The 20,329-nt window shown below is 51.3% G+C and overlaps 1 protein-coding gene across 13 annotated transcripts in view; it reads right to left on the bottom strand.

Annotated features, from left to right (window-relative positions):
• Nucleotides 1-1,033: 1,033 nt before the first annotated feature.
• Nucleotides 1,034-20,329, bottom strand: part of HMBOX1 (homeobox containing 1) — a 172,270-nt gene continuing 152,974 nt past the window's right edge. For 4 of the 13 annotated variants that reach the window (XM_053911774.2, XM_053911771.2, XM_053911773.2 and 1 more), the window contains 5 exons: nt 18,479-18,561; nt 16,929-17,024; nt 15,979-16,073; nt 15,672-15,743; nt 12,437-14,056 (listed from right to left, as the gene is read on the bottom strand). In XM_053911774.2, the coding sequence (XP_053767749.1) occupies nt 13,919-14,056; nt 15,672-15,743; nt 15,979-16,073; nt 16,929-17,024; nt 18,479-18,561 (484 nt within the window). In that variant the 3' untranslated portion in view covers nt 12,437-13,918. Of the gene's footprint in view, nt 2,695-12,394; nt 14,057-14,079; nt 15,744-15,978; nt 16,074-16,928; nt 17,025-18,478; nt 18,562-20,329 lie in introns of those variants that run through there. The other 9 variants (XR_008425189.2, XM_045202561.3, XM_045202560.3 and 6 more) reach the window with 9 other exon arrangements.

Raw genomic sequence — 20,329 nt, forward strand, 5'->3', positions numbered from 1 at the left:
TTGAGGTGGTTACCTCTAGGGAAGTGGGTTTGTACTGGGAGATGGAGACTCAGAGGGCAGTGTTGGGGGATGGGGGATTTCCAGGGGGGAATAAAGGACAGAACAAGAAAGCAATTCTTGCCCTGGCTGCTGTGGGTTAGTGGGTTGAGTGCCAGCCTGTGAACCAAAGGGTTGGTGGTTGATTCCCAATCAGGGCACATGCCTGGGTTCTGGGCCAGGTACCCAGCAGGGGGTGTGCTGAGAGGCAACCACACATTGATGTTTCTCTCTCTCTCCTTCTCCCTCAAAAATAAAATCTTTTCTAAGAACAAAAGCTGGCCCAAACAGAGGAGTATGGGGTGAGGATGGTCCTCTGTGTTGCCCCCTACCCCTATCTCCTGCCCACCTCCCCTTTCAATTCAGACAGTGTTTGGGGGTGGCCTAGTTCTCGTAGAGTGAGGAAACAGACTGTTTTCTCTGGGAAGCAAGTAAATCAATCCATCTGTTGGGTGAGCGGGGAGCGTGGAATCTTTGTCCTTGAGTTCTGCTTAAACATCTGACCCCAACCACTGGACACCTTTAAATAAACACAAATGACAAAGCATCAGCTTTCTTTCATTTTATTCTGGACTGCCACAGGGGAAGCCCCGGGAAAGAGGGCTCTGTAAGAAAACGAGGTGCCCAGGGTCTGGGTTGGAGTGGGAGTGCGAAGATGGGCACCCGGCACAGTAGTGGAGACGCTGCTGGGACCCTAGTGGTTTCGGACAGGGCAGAGGGGGGAGCGGAAGGAGGAAGCCCAGAAGGCTGGGGAGGGGAGCTGTGGAAAGGCCGGCCCCTCCTGGCCTGGGGGGAGGGCAGACAGGAAAGAGAGCATTGGCAGGAGTCAGAGGGGGTGGATTCAGGGCACTCCCTCTACTAGGTCACCTTCATCCTCCATGTGTCCTTGGTCCCCAGAGGCACCAGTCCCGTTTGGAAGCCCGAGGGACTGAGGTTCAGAACAGGAGGCCCCCACCCCTTGTTAATGCCACCTTCCCCAAAGAAGTCCCAGCCAGGCTTTGTTCGGTTATACATTTTATTCTCTAATAGGTACAATACTAAAATAAACACAAATTAAAAAAAAGTTTTATTAAAACAAAACTGTACAAAAAAGCAGTATATACTACATTTTAATTACAGAACAGTCTACTGTCCAAAAGGCACTAATCCAGAATAGGAGATACAATGATACAGGACTCATTGGAACTATTTTAATCAATACAATAGAGCACTTGTTTCTTCGACCATTTACATCTGGAAACAAGGGCTTCTGCTACAGTCATCACACAGTAAATATGAGTCCCGCAGGGGAAGGTGCAGTATCACTCTCCCCAGGGAGAGCTCCCTAGCGATGGTTCACGTCAGGAGGGACCACGGTGGGGCTGAGAGGCGGGTGGGCAGCAGGGCCAGGCCAGCTGCTGGGCACTTCCTTCGAGGAAGGGCTGACTGCCCCAGACGGACGGACGGACACAGAGCCAGTCTGCCAGCCTGGCTGCCCCAGCAGCCACTGCCCCCTCTGTGTGTTAGCACCCGGAGGGGGGTTCTGAGACGCTCCAGGGGACTGGGCTGGAGGTCCCGGTGGTGAAGCACCAGCAGCCAGGCAGGGGGGAGGCATTTTGGTAACTTGATCTGAAAAAGGCAGCAGCTACGCAGAGGGACAGTGAGCCTGGGCAGCCTGTGCGGGGAGACCTGACAGTCTCTTGTTTTGGAAGCTGATGTCTAGAAGTGTGATTTTGCTTCCCAGAGGCCCTGCCCTCCCCGTCCACTTACCCAAGTTCGGGGGCCTGAATAACTCTACACCCTGGATCTCGTTAGTTAACGGACTCTGGACCGAAGGGAGAGAGATACTGCAGCTTTCCCAACAGTGTCATACACATGTAAGACGAAGACAGGCATCTGATGTTAACAAAAATAAGTAACAAAGAAATCGGATTAAACCAAATCTCTTCTCACAGCATCCTATACTACATCCTCCTTCTGCTTAGCAGAAAATTGTACGTACACAAAAATACAAATACACAATTTGTAGAACAGTCTGATTTTAATATATTTATATATATTTATATTTATATGAGTGGCAGGTTAGTTCATTATATAGAGCTTTTTGCACTTTTGGCTCATATGCAACAAGGCTTATAAATTCAGCTTTAGCTTTCATTCAGGTTTTATAGCTTTTGAACAATTGTTTTCACATTTAAAGCAGCATCCAATTTGCACTAGGAGTCTGTGGTGACTGATTGCAGGGAGACGGGGTCGGGAGGTGCTGACGGGGAAGGCAGGGCCAGGGGCACGAAGACATTCCAGTGTGTGTGGCAATTGGAGGGATTGCTGTGGGCGGAGCTGACCATGAGGACCCCTTGAGGTAGACTGAACACCTTACAGCAGACTTAGACACAGGTGTGACTCCCCTCAGGGACACATGGTGCACAGGATGGGGACAGAGACCATAGACGCCAGCAAGAAACACAAAGGCTAAGACACACGACCACCAAGGCAGGAGGGCCCTGCCCAGCCCGTCCGCGGGGCTCCCACCCGGCCCCGCCCACACACCGCGTGATTTGGTGGATGCTGAAGACTTTCAGGCAGTCCCAAGGCATCTGGTCTGTGGTATCTGATCAAATTGCGACCGCCAAGCTCGCTTTCCATTCTCTTAACTTGCCGTGCCAGCTAGCTCCCACCCTACAATGACAGTAAGACAGAGCTGCACATCATCCGCAATGGAATTACTCCCCAGCCTCTGCACTTGCTGGAGAGTTCAAGTCCAGTTAAGTGGAAAGAAACTGGGGCCTCTCGCCCTGCCTCTAATTGCATCGCGCTGCCGCTTGCCCGGCTCGCTGCACTCCCCCGCACACTCATCTCTCTCAATTACAGCCAGGGCAACGGACGAGCAATTGGTAGAACCTGTAAAAACAGCATCTGGAGAACTGAGTGACAGTGGCCGCCGAGTCCAGGTTGGTGCCATTCCAGAAACCTTCCTGCCATTACCACCACGGCAAGACCCCCATTGGATCACTTCATCAACCTGCCTCCTTTCTCCACCCAACTCGGAAGAATTCCTCTGGCGGATGTGGCCGGCGTGTTAAATGGGAAGGCCCAGCGTCGGGGTCACTGCACCGTCTGAACAAAAATGCTGGACTACTGATGAAAATAAAGTGCCTGGCTGTGGACTGTTCCATTTTTGCAAAACCTTCGAACGCACCGCCACGTTCTCGCAGTGTCGCTCAGCGCCGGGCCGGGCAGCGAGCAGCCACTGACACCTCGTACACCTACACCCACCGCGGGGTGAAAGCCCCAGATTTAGGTCAGACGAAAATTACTTCAAAAAAGAAGCAAATACTCTCACACTCGTTTTCAAAGACACACTTCTGATCCTGCATCACCCCCACTGATGACGGCCTTTCTGAGCCCTGGTCAGCAGACGTCCCAGACCTCCACTGAGGGGCGAGGGGGCAGGGAGACAGCTGGGGTTCCAGTGACTGACAGTGGCAAATGAGTCGTGTTTTTAAGGGTCCTCAATTGACTCTTGGACCACCCGGATGCACGTGGCAGCTGCTGACACAGACAGACGGAGGCGGCTCTAAGGCAGTCTCGAGTCCCCACCCTCCTCACTCAGTAGTCACAGGCTTCGCCAAACAGGCCCCTGAATATTCTCTCTGAACCAAGACCAGACCCCTTCAACAGAAACACCCCTAAAAAAGCACAAGAGCGAGCGACAAAGCCTGCCTGACGGGGTAGTGGCGCCTGCCCCATGCGCTCGCCCTGGCAGCTGTTCTGCCTGCAGACCGCCGGGGACCCTGGACAGGGCGGCTCCGATGCCCTCCTGAGGGCCAAGTGCAGGGGGGGAAGGGAAGGGGGCAGGGCACCAGCCCACTCTCCGGGGGGGTTCCAGAGGTCTGTAACTTGCTTAGGCACTTAAAAAAACATAAACAGGAAATTTATCCTCAGAAGGTACTGCATGCCCAAGTGGCCACGGCTGTGGGAGGGAGGGGAGCCCATGGGGAGTCAGAGAAGGCTGTGGGCTCTTCCAGGGGAGGCAACTATGATGTCTCGGGAGGAACGGTGTCCCACCTGCAGCCTAGGTGAACCTGAGGCAGCGGGTGGCCCAGCGAGGCCTCTCCCTTGGGGCTCTGCAGAAGAGGCCGACAGCAGGGATGTCTGGGTGGCCTGCTCCAGACGTGAGGCTCGGGCTGCACGGACTTGGCTCTGGCTGTCTCACTGGGGTGAGAAGAATCCCTGGGAAAGGCAGAGGCCCAAGGCGGGGTGTTCTGGCAGGAGCAGTGAGCAGTGGGGAGAGAGGCCTTGTCAGAGCTGGAAGGCCGCGGGGGTGGGGTCAGCCCCCCCACCCCCTGTAACTTTGGTTTCGGAGTCGCAGCGCCCATTTCCAGAGATTGAGATGTGGTTTTCAAGGTAAATAACCAACAGCAATGCTTTTGAAAGGCGCCCACAGCAGCGCTCTCCCCCACACCGCCCCGTTCAGTCCACTCTGCCACTGTGTGCACTAACCGCCCCCCGACCCCTGCCCCGCCATGAATCTGGCAGAGTCCAACGTGATTCCACTGGAGCGGCTGCTGCTTACATTAATACAGCACTAATGTCGTTTTGTTTCCAGTTTAATAGCTTCAGTGAATGATGAAGTGGAAAGATGACCCTCGCAAGTTTGTGCTGGGCTCAGTGCCAGGAGGGCAGACAGAGAGGGAGAGGCCACCGAGCTCCAATGAGCTGGAGCCTTGGCCTGGGAGGGGCAGGAGTTGAAAGGGCTCTATGGCAAGGATGGCTTTGCGACATCCTGGCTGCCGAGCGCCACGGGCTCCTTCTGAGGGAGGAGTTTGTGTCTCTACCCAAAACTGCAGTGGCGCCCAAATGCCACCAGAGACGGATGCCAAATCTGGGTCAATACCTGAATGGCAGGCACGCTACCTCCCGCCCGTCATGTTAACAGGGTGGGCTTTTCTGGTGGGGGGAGTAGATAGTCAAACCTTGTTAGTTAGCTAACGAAACAAGGTGCCTGTCAGTCCCGGGGAGCTGACCTGGTGGCCCTGTTGCAGGGCCACCCGAACGTGCTCCTGGGGTGGCTTCCACTCTCTTGCACTTGGTGGACACCTAGGGCAGAGATCAGAAGAGGGAGACAGAGCCAGCCCCCGGAGAACCACCTGTTTCTGAGAGGGAATGACCTGGGGGGTTGGGCGTGGGGAGAAACACGGACTTGTAGTTAGTGAGTCCTCAGGTCAGCTTGGAGCCCGTGTCCCTGGAAACAGCCACTGAGCAACCCCAAGAGCCCCGAGGCGGCCTGGCCCTTTGCTGGAGGTGGCTGTTAGAAAGCTTTTATGCTGAGCCAAGTCTGGGGAAGTCTGCATGCCCTGCTGCTTGCTGGCCCCTTAGGCTCCCGTGGAGCCACAGAGCCCAGGGCCAACACCAACTCACACAGCATCGGATCCCAAGTTCTCCACAAGCTCTGGCCAAGCCCACTGCCCCTCTGGACTATGACGGAAGGGACAACAGCGTGAGTTGGAATGCTTAGCAAAACACCTTAGACAAGCAGGATGCCTACAAGTAACAGGCACAAAGAAACTGCTAGAAGAGCCGAAGAGAGAAAACAGGAAGTGAGAAAGAGCTTAATATTCTCTGCCTCAACTCACTGGAGCTGCACCCAAGCAAGCTGGTCAGTTCCAGGCCCCTTCAGAGCTCAGACTACAGGGCAGCTGCACGTTCCTTCCCAGGAAAAGGTGAGACCTTCAGATTCGCCTCCCGGAGACGGGGGACTGTGACTTGAAACCTGTCACTGCATTCCTGCCGCTGTCCCAGAGAGGCCTGGGTCAGGGGTGGGGTGCTCTGTGGTGCCCAGACCCCCACGGTGTCAGGGTCTGCTGTCAGCGGGCATTAGTGCATGGACGGGTGGCAGCGGTGTGCTGGTGGGGACCCTGCAGCGCTGTCCCCAGAGCACATGAGACAGGTTATATGCAGGGTTTACTCAGAGCAGTGCGGGCAGGCTGTGCTGTCCATCCTCCGGTTGACGTGCTACTAAGATGAAAGAAAGCCACCCGAGGTTTCACCCGGCCCAGGGCAGGGTCTGTGAGTCTTCAAGTGTCAGTGAGGCGATGCAAACCGCCCGAGGGTCTGCCTCTTGCAGTGCGGGGGTCTAGAGTGACACCTCTCCTCTAGTTTCTCAATGACAACTCACGTATGGTCTTTTCTTCCAAAAAACCCCCCCCGTGTTTCATAGATAAGCACCACCTAGATTTTCACTGATTTGGGTGAGTTGGCTTCCTTTCATTTTTCTTTTAGTGGGGGCTGCTGATGGTAAAGGAGCGTGGGCGTGGGGTTTTCGAATCACCGGTGGACTCCGGGAAGGGAAGGGCCTCACCGGCTCCAGTCCCGTCTAAGGAGCACATCCCTCAGGTAGCACGTCTAGAACTCCGCTCCCTAAAATAGTCGGTTGTGTTAGGTTGTCGCTGCAGTGATTGGCCCGCATTCTCTGGGCGGGAGCTGGCTGTCTGAACGCACGTCTCAAACAGAGTTGTCCTCATCTAGTCAGTTCTCAGAACCACCCATCACAAGACAGATTTTCAATTATAAGAGCTGTGTTCTCTCTTGCCAGCTGGGGTCCTCTTTGGGGTCATAATCCGCAACCTTTCCTACGGTTAACAGACAGACAGGACCTCCCTGAAAAGCTTCCGTGACTTCCCATGTACTGCGTGTGGGGTGAGGGGCTGACAGTCGCTTTGCGATCTTACAGGAAGAGAGGCAATGAGTAAAACCTTTTATGGCCTTATTTTTCCTGATCTAGCTCAACTACAGGTATTTCAAGGGGAGCAAACAAACAAAACCCAAAGCAAAACTTTCCCCCAAACTCCGTGTCTGGGGGTAGGGGTAGCAGCCAACCGCAGCGTTTTCATGCAGCTGAGGTCTAGCTAGCATGTGGGTTAGGGTTCCTCCTGGTATGGGCAGAGGGGAGAGATTTACATAAGAACGGTGGCAAAATATGAACAAAAAGCAAGAGCTGGCTTTTCTTCAGTCGTCCCTAACCACTCCTGGGGAAAGGGCTCCCTGGGGCAGATGGGCACCGTGCTGTGTCTGTGCAGACTCACTCTTGGCCTCACACTCACACCTGTGTAAAGACGTCTGCGAGTGTTGGCAAAGAGCCAACGCAGTGGCTCCGGCCCAGCGTGAGGGCCGAGGCCACACGATGCTGAAGGGGGCTGAGTGGATGGAAGAGGGAGGGAGGGGTAGCGGGAGTGAGGAGGGCACAGACGCACTGGGCGGGCCGTCCCCGGACAGCGCCGCTGCTCACAGGAGCCCGTTGGTAATGTTAAGTGACGTGAGGACACCTGGGTGGAACCCACGCGTGTCCTCTTGCTCCAGTAACTTTCAGACATCGCAAACATCAGGGTTCCATTCATACCTCCTAATTGTCTGAGGCCCGTGTTGGTCTGTGTGTGTCATACGATCCAATGAGGAAAACCCTATTTAAGCCGCAAGCGAACGCCTCTTTGACAAGTACTTTCTGGTGGTAATGGCAATGGAGATATAACCAAGGGAATATGTCAAACTCTAGGCACTTGCGAAGCAGTAAGTGGCCTCAAGTCAGGCCAACACGACACACTAGGTGGCTAGCAAGCGGGGCAGCGTGGCCCGGAGGCCTTGTCGCCGCCCACCGGCACCTCTGCCGCAGAGGGAGCAGTCTGAGAAGGGATGAGAGGGTCCGACCCTTGACGTCAGCTGGGAGCAGTGATGGAGGCTCCCATTCTGAGGCTGAGCTAACTCCAACCCCATCTCTCCTGCTCGGGAGGGGACACAAACACCATGTCATTGTCGTCTGCTGAGCTGCTGCTCCCAACATTCTGGGGAGCACTCGTGCTAAAGGGAACAGGGGACGGGAGAGCTGCCATTTTCAGTCACATAAAGGACAGAAACCCCTTTAATTATGGCCATGCCAATCTACATCTTGCTAAAACAGCTAATTACATGTCAGGAGGACACTCAGTCATTCAGAACAATTGTCGTCGTATTTTTATATACTCACTCTGGGCCCCACCCCCCCAATCACCATGGTTGCAATTAGAAAGGGTTCAGGCAGACCTTCACTGGGTCACAGCACACCCATGTGAGTGTGAGAGTTAACTGTGGCCGCGTAGAGCCACTTTTTCAAAGAGAACACCAAAACGCAGCCGGCATCCCAAGACGTGTGAAGTGAGAGCCGAGCTGTGCGCACGCCCGGCTCTGGTCAGCAAGTGGCAGCCTGGTGACAGTGCTCACTTGGCTGCTGTCCCACACTGGACTGGAGGGGACAACAGAGGGGCAAATCGATCTGAAAACTTCCCAAATAAAACAGATGTCAGGAGGGGCAGGCAAAGTGCCCTGCAGCAGAGCCTTTCCCTGTGCCTGGGGGAGCTGGCCGGGGAGCAACAGAGTGTGAGGTGCGGGTGGAGAACTGAGGGGGTGGGAGGGTGCCGAGCTTTCCCTCGGATGCAGCAGCTACTAGGTTAGTTTGCTCCTGGCTCTGTGTCGCAGGAAGAATGATGAAAAAGGAGTCCAGGAACCTGCATGTTTGTAACCCCACGCATCCATGGCTCCCTCAAGCTTCTTGGGTGGCGACAAGAAGGGGAGGTAATATCCTTGGGTGCAGTGACATTTTCCCTCTCTTCTCTCTGTCCCTTCCCCTCTCGATGACCAAAAGAAAGCTGATGTCACAGGAGCTGTGCCTCTCAGGTCGTTTGCTTTCTTTGTGTTGCTACTTCTCACTCCTACCAAGGAAGAATAACGATGCTGGTAGGGAAACCTCGATTTGTAAACTTCTAGCTTTTCAATGTGCCTAGACATGAACAAAGTTGCCCCTCAGAGATCGGCTGAGCCAGCCCTTGGCCTCTAGGATGACAAGAGCAGTGGCCTGTCACTTTCAGCTGACAAGCAGGGAGAACTAAGCATAGCCTCTCCGACCTAACCCGTTTGCGAGAGGGGTTTCCGCATGCGGCGAACGGACTCCGAGGCCTGGTGCCTTTCCCGCCACCTTAGCATGGTAGCTCTCCTGAGGGCGGTAAGGACATCTCTCCTGTGAGTAGTGGTCATCTTTTGATAAGACCGAGGTGCAGAGGAAAGGGCCCCTGCTTGGACAGTACGCCCCCCAGGACACCCTCTAGGATGTCCTGGCTGTTCACAGTGGCCTCCCGGAACGCCTTCCAGTCTCACTGCAGTGGGATACCTTTCAGGTGGCTAACGTAGGCTTTGCCAGGGGATGCGCGTTAGACACGTGGAAACTAAGAAACAGTAGAAGGGTCCCAGGCCATGCAGCTCAGTTTGCCAAATGCAATACGGCTGACGACTGGTCCCCAAATCCTGAGTAAGCGTCCTTGCTATTCAGAGAGCACACAGAAGGAATGTATTATATGGTGATTCCCCACCCCACTCCCACCCGACACCCCACAAAGACACCACCAGCTGGAGCTGGCCAGTGTGCCCGGCCTTCCCTCGGGAGCCCTGACAGACAAGTCCGGCTCAGCAAAGCCGTCAACGGATCTGGCTGGTCTCAGCGCAGCCCCAGTGGGAGCAGCAGCGAGACTTTACTAACAGTCACCACGACAAAGTGACAAAACCCACCACCACTCTGACTTGAGGTCTAGTCACACCGAGATTAACACGAAGAACTCAGGATGTAGAGGGCAGGACTAGTCAACGGAGAGTGCCGCTGAGCACAAGGTCACCACCGACAAGAGCAAATATTGCCTAAGAACCTGCGGAGAACCACTGGCGGACACTCTGGTGGCTCTCGCAACGAAGAAGAAGAAGACAGACGCGAGGAGGACAGCGGAACGGCAGAGCCATGGGCGAATGGGAAGACAGCTTCCGGCGAGACAAGACCCTTAAGACCAGAGAGAGTAAGGACTTGAAGTTCACATTTTTAGGAAAAGGGTGGGAGCTCATTTATGGAAAAGGGGCCATTTCCACTGTTAGGGGCAGAAATAACGTAGCTGGTCAGTGGAATATGTAGCTGGTCAAAAAAACGGTGTGAGACAGGAAGGAGTGTTTGTGTGAGGAGAGCGAGCACAAATAAACTCCAGCAAAGGAGGCAGCTCAAGGCGAGGCCTTGGTGGGGGAGCCCCGAGGCAGAGGGAGGTGCTGGTCATGGAGGGAGAGGGCGTGACTGCAGGCTCCCGATGGGGTGAGCATCTGCCTGCACTTGGGGCCTGCCAGCCGGACTCCAAGAGGGAAGGCTGTAACAACAAAGGCGGAACGGGGAGAAATGAAACAGCTGTATCTGGGAGCCCAAGTAGCCCCTTCAAGGTAAACACTGTTTGGGTGTCTGGCCCCCGCAGAGCTACTGCTGCTCGCCGGACTGCCCGCGTCACCGTCCTGGGAACTGGACTCGCACACTTCAGTATTTACGGGCCTTTTCTTCCTCGGTCACATCGTTTTAGGCGGTCACCTCTACTGAGCTACAGTGAAAGGTATCCTTAAGGGGTCTTCCCGCTTCTGTGAAGGAATCTGGGAATGTGGGGACAGGGGCTGTCCCCCAGAGGCCACAGTGTGTGGGAACTGTTCAGATTCGGTAGGCAGGTGGAAGGTAACCACACTTAACTACCACTTAAGGGACAGAGGTTGTAGAGAACACGGCCCTCGGGTGTTCCGGCATGGCCAACTTGGCAGAGACAAACCAGTGTCTGCCTGGTGCTCCCGGCACCAGAAGGCCTCGGGTCTCCCTGGCCTTCAGCGAGGATGGTCCATCTTTCAAAGGTCCCTTTGGAAGGCTATGCTTTAAGAAGGGTAGGAAGGAAGTGGACCCATGTGACCACAGTAATTTAATGAAGTCTTAAGAACATAGCTGACGAGTTACAGGGACTGCTGGCAAGGCCCCGCCCCTGCCCATTGTCTTCCTCACCCAGGAGGAAACGCACATCAAAGAGAGAGAGAAGAGACAGAAGGACCACAAAGCATGGCGTGGGGCTTTTTTAGAGCCTGGCTATCTTTCCTTCAGTAAGAGAGCAGTTTGGGGTTACCATCTTAATCTCAAACCTAAAAAACCTTAAGAAAAAAATTACCATCCAATGACATTTCAAATTAGTGGCAACTCCATATGCCATTCCAATAACTAAGGAAACCTGGACAAGACAGTGGAATTGAACCTGGAAACAAACAAAAAAACAACGGTAGTTTTAAATATAGGCCCCAGAGGACTAAATGTCTACTCTTGGTGAAAAAGCACGAGCTGTACAGAAGGCAGTGGGTCTGAGGAGCCAGCTTTAGTCACAGAATCCAGGGGAAAGATCCCTCCCCCGCGCCAGGACGCTCTGCTCTCCTCCGGGAAGGACTGGCCTTCCCTCTCTCCAGCAGACAGCCGCAGGGTCCGGGGCTGCCTGCCCCGCACACTCACTCCCCTTTGTTCTCTGGGGGTTTCTCCCTTCCCTAAAGGTCTTAAAACAATGAAACCTTTTAGCTCTTCTCTAGCAATCACTGTAGTTCTTTAGAAACTGCAGCTGTCTTAACAGTTTGAGTCTGTTTCTTTAAAAAGACCAGCAAGAACACATGATACTAGCAATCCCATCATAAAGAAGCTATCAATTATAATAATCTCCTTACAATAATAAATCACGGATGTGGCTTGTCAGACAGTGTATTTTCCTCTCTCCTTTTCTTTCTGATTCAGCCTAGAATGAGCCCACAAAATTCCACCAAAATGGAAAGATACAATGTTATATTTCTTCTAAGTAATGTAAAGGAAAGAGACAGAACGCAATCTCCTAGTGGAAATAAGTCAGACACACCAGGAAAGAAAATGACTGGGAGGCCATTCCTGAGAAGAACAAATGCTACTCTTGAATTTGTCGGTTCAAGTAATTCAGTAAAACAGAAAAGGCTACTTCATCCACTTCAATTCTTGGGAGCTGCAAAAGTATATACACTTTCCCTCTGAAATCACGGACAAGGGCAGGCCAGGCCCTGCAGACAGCTCCTTCGAGTCACAGCCACAGCCACGGTGGCATCTCCACACCCTCTCACAGGCTCACGCAGCGGGGTGGGCAGCCACGCAGCCCGGCTCGTCAGCCTGCGCCTGCGGTGGAGTGGGCCAGCCGGGAACTGGCACAGGTGCACTGTCTCACGACCAAGAAAGAAAGGCGAAGACCGTCAGTAAGTCTCACCCTCTCTCAAAAGTTTTAAGTCGAATACAATTCGGGCAGAGGGGGCCAGGAAACGGCACCTTCCTTCTGTCTTAGAAACCTTCAGGTAACGCACAAGAAGACCGAAGCTGCGTAACAGCCAGCCCCCGAGGCCCCTCTCAACAAGGTTGCCACGCATGCAGAGGGGAGAGACGGAAGGAGGCGGAAACCCCTCGGCAGTCCTGCCGTTCCAGACACACCCTAGGCTGTCGCAGGGGGGCTGTTTCCCTTACCCACAGTGACAGCGTGTCATTTAATCGGATGCCGAGAGATCATTTTCAACAAGGCCGGCAGATGTAATTTTCTTTGATGCATGAACAGTTCATCATTTTGCTGCTGGATGACAAGGTGATCACAGGGTGACTTTATAACGCAAGTTCACTGTTTGGTATTTTGAGTTCTCAAAATGAAAAAAAGATTTATCAAATATAAATATCTCTAAAAAAGTAACAAAAGTGCTACATATGTGATCAAGGAAAAAAATTACATTAGTTACTGCTGCTTAAAGTAGATTAAACTTTACAAATATTACCACATCCATTATCAATATGGCTTCCAATTATTAAATAAATTGCCTGGGGCAATATAGCTTTTCACGCCTCTACAAGGACAGAGTAGAGAGGACACCGAAGCAGTCACATCCCGTCATATCTCACAGACCCACCATGCAAGTGGCAAATGCCCGTCTTTCCTGCTCCTTATTGAGGAAGTATTTGCATTTGTGATAGTCAGTCAGCAAAACCCCACTATAAAGTCCTCTACCAACCTCTGCCACTGAGGGGGATTCAGTGAATGGACACAAAGACCGAAAGTTCGCTCACTCATTTTTGACCTTAGCTTCATCCTTGAAAGACTTTTGTTGGTGGCAGGGACAGGGGACACAGATAGGAGGCAAAGCAGCTTGCGGGAGGCCCTGCGGCACTCTCCCCGACAGGCAGCGGCCCTGCGGGCTGGACTCGGTGCCTTTACCCGTGCGGCCTGGCTTTCCTCCACTGCCTCGCAAGCCAGGGTGTGTTTTTTAAGTGACTTCTATTTGGGTCTTTTGCTGTTTGTTTTAATTGTGGTCCCAAAGGCAGAAGGCAGTATTTTATCTACCAAGCTGCACAGCGTGTGAGAGGAATGGATGTCTGTGTCAGGCATGTTTCTGAGATCGAGTTTTTCCACGGACACTCTCGGCACAGCACCCAAAGAAGTGTGATCTAGCCACAGCGTGACTATGAGGAGGCACGGCTTTTGCAGCTGGAAACCGGTTATTCCCACTTGGAGGTGGGGGCGCTCGTGTTCCTTCTACTCTGCGGACCCTGCCCAAAGGGCGTCTGTCAGGCCTGGGCCACACCCCTCAGTTTGCACCCTGTCAGTCTCGAGGAAGGAAAGGGGTACAGACTAGTGTTACAGGAATCTGAAGGTACCCAAGGTATCACACACAGCCTAGTATTTGAGAACTGAGGGCTATCTAAATACCTGGAAGCACTTTCTTGGAATGCTAAGACAGAGCAGCAAGATTTTCTAGCCTCGGGGGCCGGGAGAGGAAGTCTGGTCGGCCGGTTGCTTATTACTTACTGGGAGTTAATACTGAGAGAGTATATGCGAAGGCTGAGGGCACCATGCCATCTTCACAGAACAAGAAGACCCTAACGGCCAACTGACGTACAAGAAACTGCAAGTTATACTGTAAGAACACATGTTAAGGACCGAGGAAAGTCTGCTAAGGTGCTACGTCTAAACTAAGTTAACGCCTCGTGTCCACCCCTCCCTGATCAGTCATCATCCAGGGCCTCTGTCTTGATTTCGTTGGCTCCTTGTCGGGCCAAGGCCAAGATAGTGTGGTTGACTGCTGCCATTTCCACAGCTAAGGAGATGGGGTCCTGGTGGTCACTATGGCTAGTGTTGTCGTCCTAGACGTGCAGAGACAAGAAACAAATGTTAGTGACTGGCGCCGTTCTCTGGCTCACAGAAAGGCATGCTGGGGCGAGGGGAGGCAGAACATCTGGGGGGGGGGGGGCGTGGGGGAGGAGCTTGTGATAGAGTGGGGGTGAGGTGTATTTAAGTGGACACTGAATGGATATACGTCCAGATACTTCTGGTTGTCAGTCTTATGATTCAGCAAATAAGCAGCACCAAAATGTGTTTTCTTGCTGAGGATTTTATTCCTTCTTTCAGAAAGATTGCTGACGATGATAATCCTACCTGGTTCATTCTAGTTTTGCAAAAAATAGAGCATGAGTCAGCGAAGGCCACACTGTGGACTATTCAATTCTGGATTGGTGATCTCACAAACAGGTAATTAGACTTCATGGTGTCTCCACTGAGCTGAGAACACTAGACAAAATGCTAGACAGACACAATACTGTATGGATAAAAACGCACTTTTGTTTAAAAGAAAAAACCTCTCAATTGCAACAGGACAACAGTGTGACTGCTGAAATGGCTGTGGGAGAAACCGGGGGCGCTCTGGGCAGTGAGGTGGCCTTGCGAGGGAGTGGCTGCTGTCGCCTTCAGACACGGGCAAAGCTCTCCCCCCACACACAGCCGAGGGGCAAAACACGGCTGTGAAGGAAGCTGGCCCTGCAGGATGTTCCTCAGGTCCCGGAGACAGTGTTACACACGGGTTAACTTTCTCACCTGTCACATCCTCAGGGGACTCCACATCAGAAAGCTTTGGAAAGGGGGGTGGGGTGTGTGTGTGTGTTTGAGTGTGGGAAGTGCTGCCTTTGGGGTATCTGGGGAAAAAAAATGGAAAGGACCCCTCTACATGGGTAGATCGAAAATAACAGGAATATTTCCAATTAGAAAGATGTCCAGAACATTTTCTTGAAGTGAAATGTGGAGCTACGATCTAGAGCCCTAAAAAGAAAAAGGCGACCTGTGGGAAGTGTGGGTGAGGTTCCATTCTCATCTGCATGGATCGGCCGCAGGGCTGGAAAAGGGTTTGCCCCGGACTGCGGCCCCTCCTGCCGTGTCTGCACCCACGCTGGTAAGTGGGGCTGTAAAGTGGAAGGCAGGAGGGAAAGAAGTGGAGTGTATTTAAGGGCTGGCTGAGGAGCAAGGAATGGGGTATCACCATAAGAAGGTTTCCTTTCTGGAGTCCAGGAGAAGAGACCATATTCCAAATGGAAATTAATTTTAAATCCTATAAAAATTTTAACGAAATCTAAGATATGTGGGTGGGGGGAACATCCCCCCCACCCCGATTCTTATTAGTGCGTTTTTCCATCCAGTGGCTACAGTTAAATACACCCCGCCCAGTGATGAAGACACCGCCAGGGCGAGGGAGGAGACATGCACGTGCGAGAGGACCGAGCCGGTGAGCGGAGACTCTGGAGGAACCACTCGTGTCAGTGCCAGGGTCCCACGGCAGGGGCCGCAGTGGGCGGGGCCTCCACTGCGTGCTGCACGTTGAGGCGTGGGGTGCAGCTACCCAGTGCCCCTAGAATCTCTCGAACATTGAGTGTGTGTGTGGTGAATGGTGTAACTTGCTTGTTTGGATCAGATCCTCCTCTCTTCTTCTACCTTCTCTGCTTCTCTGCCTCCCTCTGAACTTCTTCCCTCCTCCTCCTCCCCATTGCGTACTTGCCAAGTATCCTGTTGTATGACAATAAATCCGTGTGGGTGAGTAACGACTTCTCACAAATTCAACAGGACAACCGAATCTTACCACATCCCTTCCTGATTACATGAAAATCTAAGCAGACACACGAGAACAGTGGAGGGGCCTTAGATTGCCGCCCCCCGCCACCCCATACCAGGTGCACCCGCAGAACTGCGCTGTCTCATGGCCCCACCCCCTCGTAGCCAAGAGCTCTGCCCAGCTGCTCACCTGCTCTGAGTAGTCATTCCCGTCGACATCGTCGCTGTTGGAGTGGCCTCCGGGACTCTGCACATCTATCCCATGACTCTCCAGGATTGCTGCTTCTTCGAAAAAAGCAAATGGATCCCTAAATTATCTGTTATTTCATCACAGTGGCCCAAGTGCTGAATTAATGTCTATGTTGAGGAATTAGGACGCCATTCGACAAGAACCTAGATTTCCCTAGGTTTTGTTTCCTTCAAACTGCAGAGGGGAAGGCAACTGGCAGCTGCACACGGGCCAGGGAGGGACACGCCTGCCATTCAGTCCGCAGTTCGGCGTCCAAGCGCTCGACGGTTAGGTGCTTTGTAAATACTTACCAACCAGTGACACAGACTCCTGTCTTGGGGTTCTATAAAGCGTTCGAGATTTGTGATGATGAAGAGGGAGTACGTTTATACATGAAATACAGATTTAGAAGCTCAAAACTAACCCCCACTCCAACCTCATCCATTCACATTTCTTAAATGCCCTCACTCTCTTTTTAAAACAAATCTCTGCCTTTTGCTATGCTCCCTGTCTCTACGATTCTTTCATTCTAATTCTAAAAACACCGAGAGGTTTCTTCATATTGCAGTCACGGCCCAGGGATAACGAAGCAGCTCAGGGTGTCTCATCGCCTCGCTCGCGGTTATCTGTAATGCGCACCACAGGTCGCCGCTCAGACCGTCTAGATTCTAGAACACTAGGAACAACGAGCTTCAGAAATAAAAGTGCCATTATTACTATGACACAAACAGTTTAAATAAGACTGTCTTTGGGTTATTAAAAACACAGTGAAGAAAAACATAAGGGCAATTCTTACTTGGCTTAGAATTTAGGATAACTGAGACCCGCAACTGTAAACTGAAGTCACTCTTATGATACACGCCGTGTCGGCGGCTGCATGAGCTGAGAGAGCAGCCTCTCTGATACATTACCGATATTGGCTCTCCTCTTGATCTCCTTCCGCCTGTTAGCAAACCAATTATAAACTTTCAGGGAGGTAACTCGTTCCAGATCTGACAGTTTTTTGCCTGTAAATGCATACATAAAATTCAGATTATCTATATCTGAGTCTAGTTTTAAGGAATAATACTTTTTTAAAAGTTGTTTCAATTGCATTTATTGCTGGAATAACATACAGGGTTTTTTGTTTGTTTTTGCATTACCTAGCACAAAGTTCACATTGAAGTTATTACTGAATAAATACACAAACAGCAACTAGTAACATAAAATCCTTGAATTCAGGAAGCCACACGATTTAAACAACGCCGATATTAAATACAATCTCAAAGGGTTCCACGAAGTCACTCTGCTGGGTACGGAGTTCGCATGCTAGCAGAGGGGCTTCATTTAATTAGCATCGTTCTAGATGAATATGCTGTTCTTTAGCAAGTTTCCAGATAGCTGGAGTTTATTTACGCCTTTAAGACCTTGTATTAACTAGTTTCCTATTGTCCTAAGACACAGGCTATCCCTCATGTTTTCTTGGAGGCTTACAGTTACTCTAACCATCCATTATTGTAACTACTCTAAAACACAGCACAAGTAGGCTGCATTTTAGATTTATTATCTTCTTTGCTGTCAGATGCAACTTCTTATGGATGGCACCATGCTTGCCAACGAGGACCCGCCTGCACCTTTCCCCCTCCCCATCCTCTTCTGTTTCAGCTTTTACTCCACAGTGGGTGGAGAAGCCAGAACCAGGGTGATGTGTTTCCAGGAAGAGTTTGAGTCCCTACAGCTTTAGGGCGGGACTTCAGCTTGTTTGAGATAAGGGTTTCAGTCCGTGGGAGCTGAGTGTGCAGGCTCTGGATTGCTAGCAGTCTGGCTTCTGGCTGAGGGAGAGTAGATTACTATTTAATTATTATAAAGCATTTATACTTTCATTGATAGCCGTTAAGCCAATCAAATTAACCAGCCAAATAAAGATCAACTGGGTCATTTTAGCTGAAAATGGTTTCTGGTAACAAAAACTGTAAAATGTGGAATGCGTTAGCACATGGAAGGACGGACATGCGTGTTTAAGTGGCTCTGCTGACTTGCGTGAGAACAGCAGGACTCCAGACTGGCATCGCTCTAAGCTCTCCCTCCCTAAGCAGAACCCGTCCCAGTGTGGGAGGGAGACAGACGCCAACTCCAAAAGAATTCTTTCTTCAAACAGGAAGACAGAATTAGACAATTTACAATTGTTTTAAAAAGTCTATCTCAATCTTTTCACTAACAAACCCTGCTTAAGTATTTAAAATTATTTTGGAATTGATATACTGATGTTATATTTTGGGGGGAAAACCCAGTCTTTAAAAAAATGACAAGTCTCATATCTGAATCAGGGTCACTCCCTGGAAACTTTGCCACATGAACGTTTGGTTTGGTGACCATCCTTACGCCTCTGGGAAGTGAGGCTGGAACAGGACAGGGCAGAGACTCTCCTCGGAGGCCGGCACAGACGGAGCCGAGAGCACCTGGGCTGTGCCTGCCACCTTACCTGGCTTCTGTATGACTGCATTGCAAGCGTTCGCAATTTCTTCTCTCTTCGCTTCATCTGGGTATTGATTCTCATTGAAGTAACTGCGGAGGCAACCAATTAAAACACCGAGTTTGTACTTTTTAAAATGTGCTCCTGTTACAACACTAGTCCACTAGAAAAGATCTCCTCCTCAAGGCGGCACTATCAGAGCGTCTGGTCCAGGCTGTCCAGGGGGGTTTTCTGAGAGGCTGGAAATGGTCTGTTCTGTCGTGTCTAATATGGCAGCCACTACCGACATGTGGCCGCCGAACACTTGAAATGTCACTCAGCTGTTGTGACTGCGGAAGTGAATTTGTAATTTGATTTCATTTTAGCAAATTTAAATTTAAATAGCTACATGTGACCGGTGGCTACTACACGGGGCAGCACAGGCCTAGCCACTGCAGTGCTTCATTTAAAAATGTCCTTGATGTAAAAGCTACTTGTGGTCCGGACGGCTGGCTGACCTCGCAGAGTTCTGTTACTGAGGCACTGGTAACAGTAGGACTTTCTTTGCGGGTCATATTGTTTGTAGTAGCAAAAACTGGAAATTACCCTATTTTCCATCAATGGGAGAATGGCAGGACAAATTACGGGACATCTATATATACACAGCTGTTTAACAATGACTACGAAAAAAAGGAAGTTAGAGCTCTATCCACTGCCCTGGAGGGATGTTTCGGACATATTCCTAAGTGAGAAAAACAACCTGCAGAGTAATGTGATGCAAAAACACCATCATGGAGTTTGACAAGTCCTGTCTCCGTGCACACGAATCTGCAGGGATAAAAGCTGCAAGAGCGCACATCAGGCTGTAAACAGCAATTCACTGTGGGGGGGGGGGAGTGGGAGGGACGTAAACATTTATTCTTGCCTTTTCCCCCATGCTAAGCAGCACACTAGTGCTCACTGCACCTTCTGTGCCACAGCACTGCGAAGCAATCCGGCTGACTGAACCCAGCCTCAGCATTATCAGCCCCGTGAGACTATACATGAGAGCAGAATGCTTCCTAGTGCTACTTTTCCTGTCATTTATGAGTTAAAAAAAATTCATATTTTGAACCTGGAAACCAGATCAAGTGATCCTTTGTCAAATTCTAGTACCTTCCATTTCTTCAGGGGCTTCCTTTCCCTCCCTAGAATGCAGCTTTCCTCCTCCCCTCACTCTCCTGTCTGCACGGGTGGAAACGCCGTTCTCCTGGGAATAAATGCTGGAAGCCCCTAACCCGTCTTGTGAACCCCAAACCCGACCTCTGACACAGCCTCTCCTGCCCCAGCCCTCTTCACGGGGAGCATCCTTCACTGCTGTGCCCACGTGCAGCCTCCTTTTCTAAAAGGTAAGTCACACAGCTGTATCATTCCAGACTTTCCAACTACCGTCCTCCACTCGGGCCACCTGCTATATGCCATGATTTAAGCATCTGTCCTCACATGGTTTCCTGCTATTGTTTTTAGGACCCCAGTGTTCATAGTGAGGATTTGTCAAGCCTCTTTCCCCATAACTGCTCCACTTCCACATTCCTACTGGACTTTATCTTTACTACACTTCTCCTATTTACTTGGCAAAGGCACACTGGATGAGTTCCACAAACCAGCAGCACCGTCATCACCCAGGAGCTTGTTAGAAAGGCAGAATCTCAGACTAAATAAGAACCTAAAGTTTAACAATACCTCCAGGTGATTTGAATGCACATTCATGTTTGAGAAGCACCAGATTAACTCACCGGTTTAAAATCAACAGCAAAGACAACAAAAGCAAGTATTAAGCGCCTAATATAACGTGCTCGCCCTGTAGGTAAAGAAGAGAGTCAGATATGTTCTGACTTCAAG

Source organism: Desmodus rotundus, chromosome 9, assembly GCF_022682495.2.
Source record: "Desmodus rotundus isolate HL8 chromosome 9, HLdesRot8A.1, whole genome shotgun sequence".
Taxonomy (NCBI): Eukaryota; Metazoa; Chordata; class Mammalia; order Chiroptera; family Phyllostomidae; genus Desmodus; species Desmodus rotundus.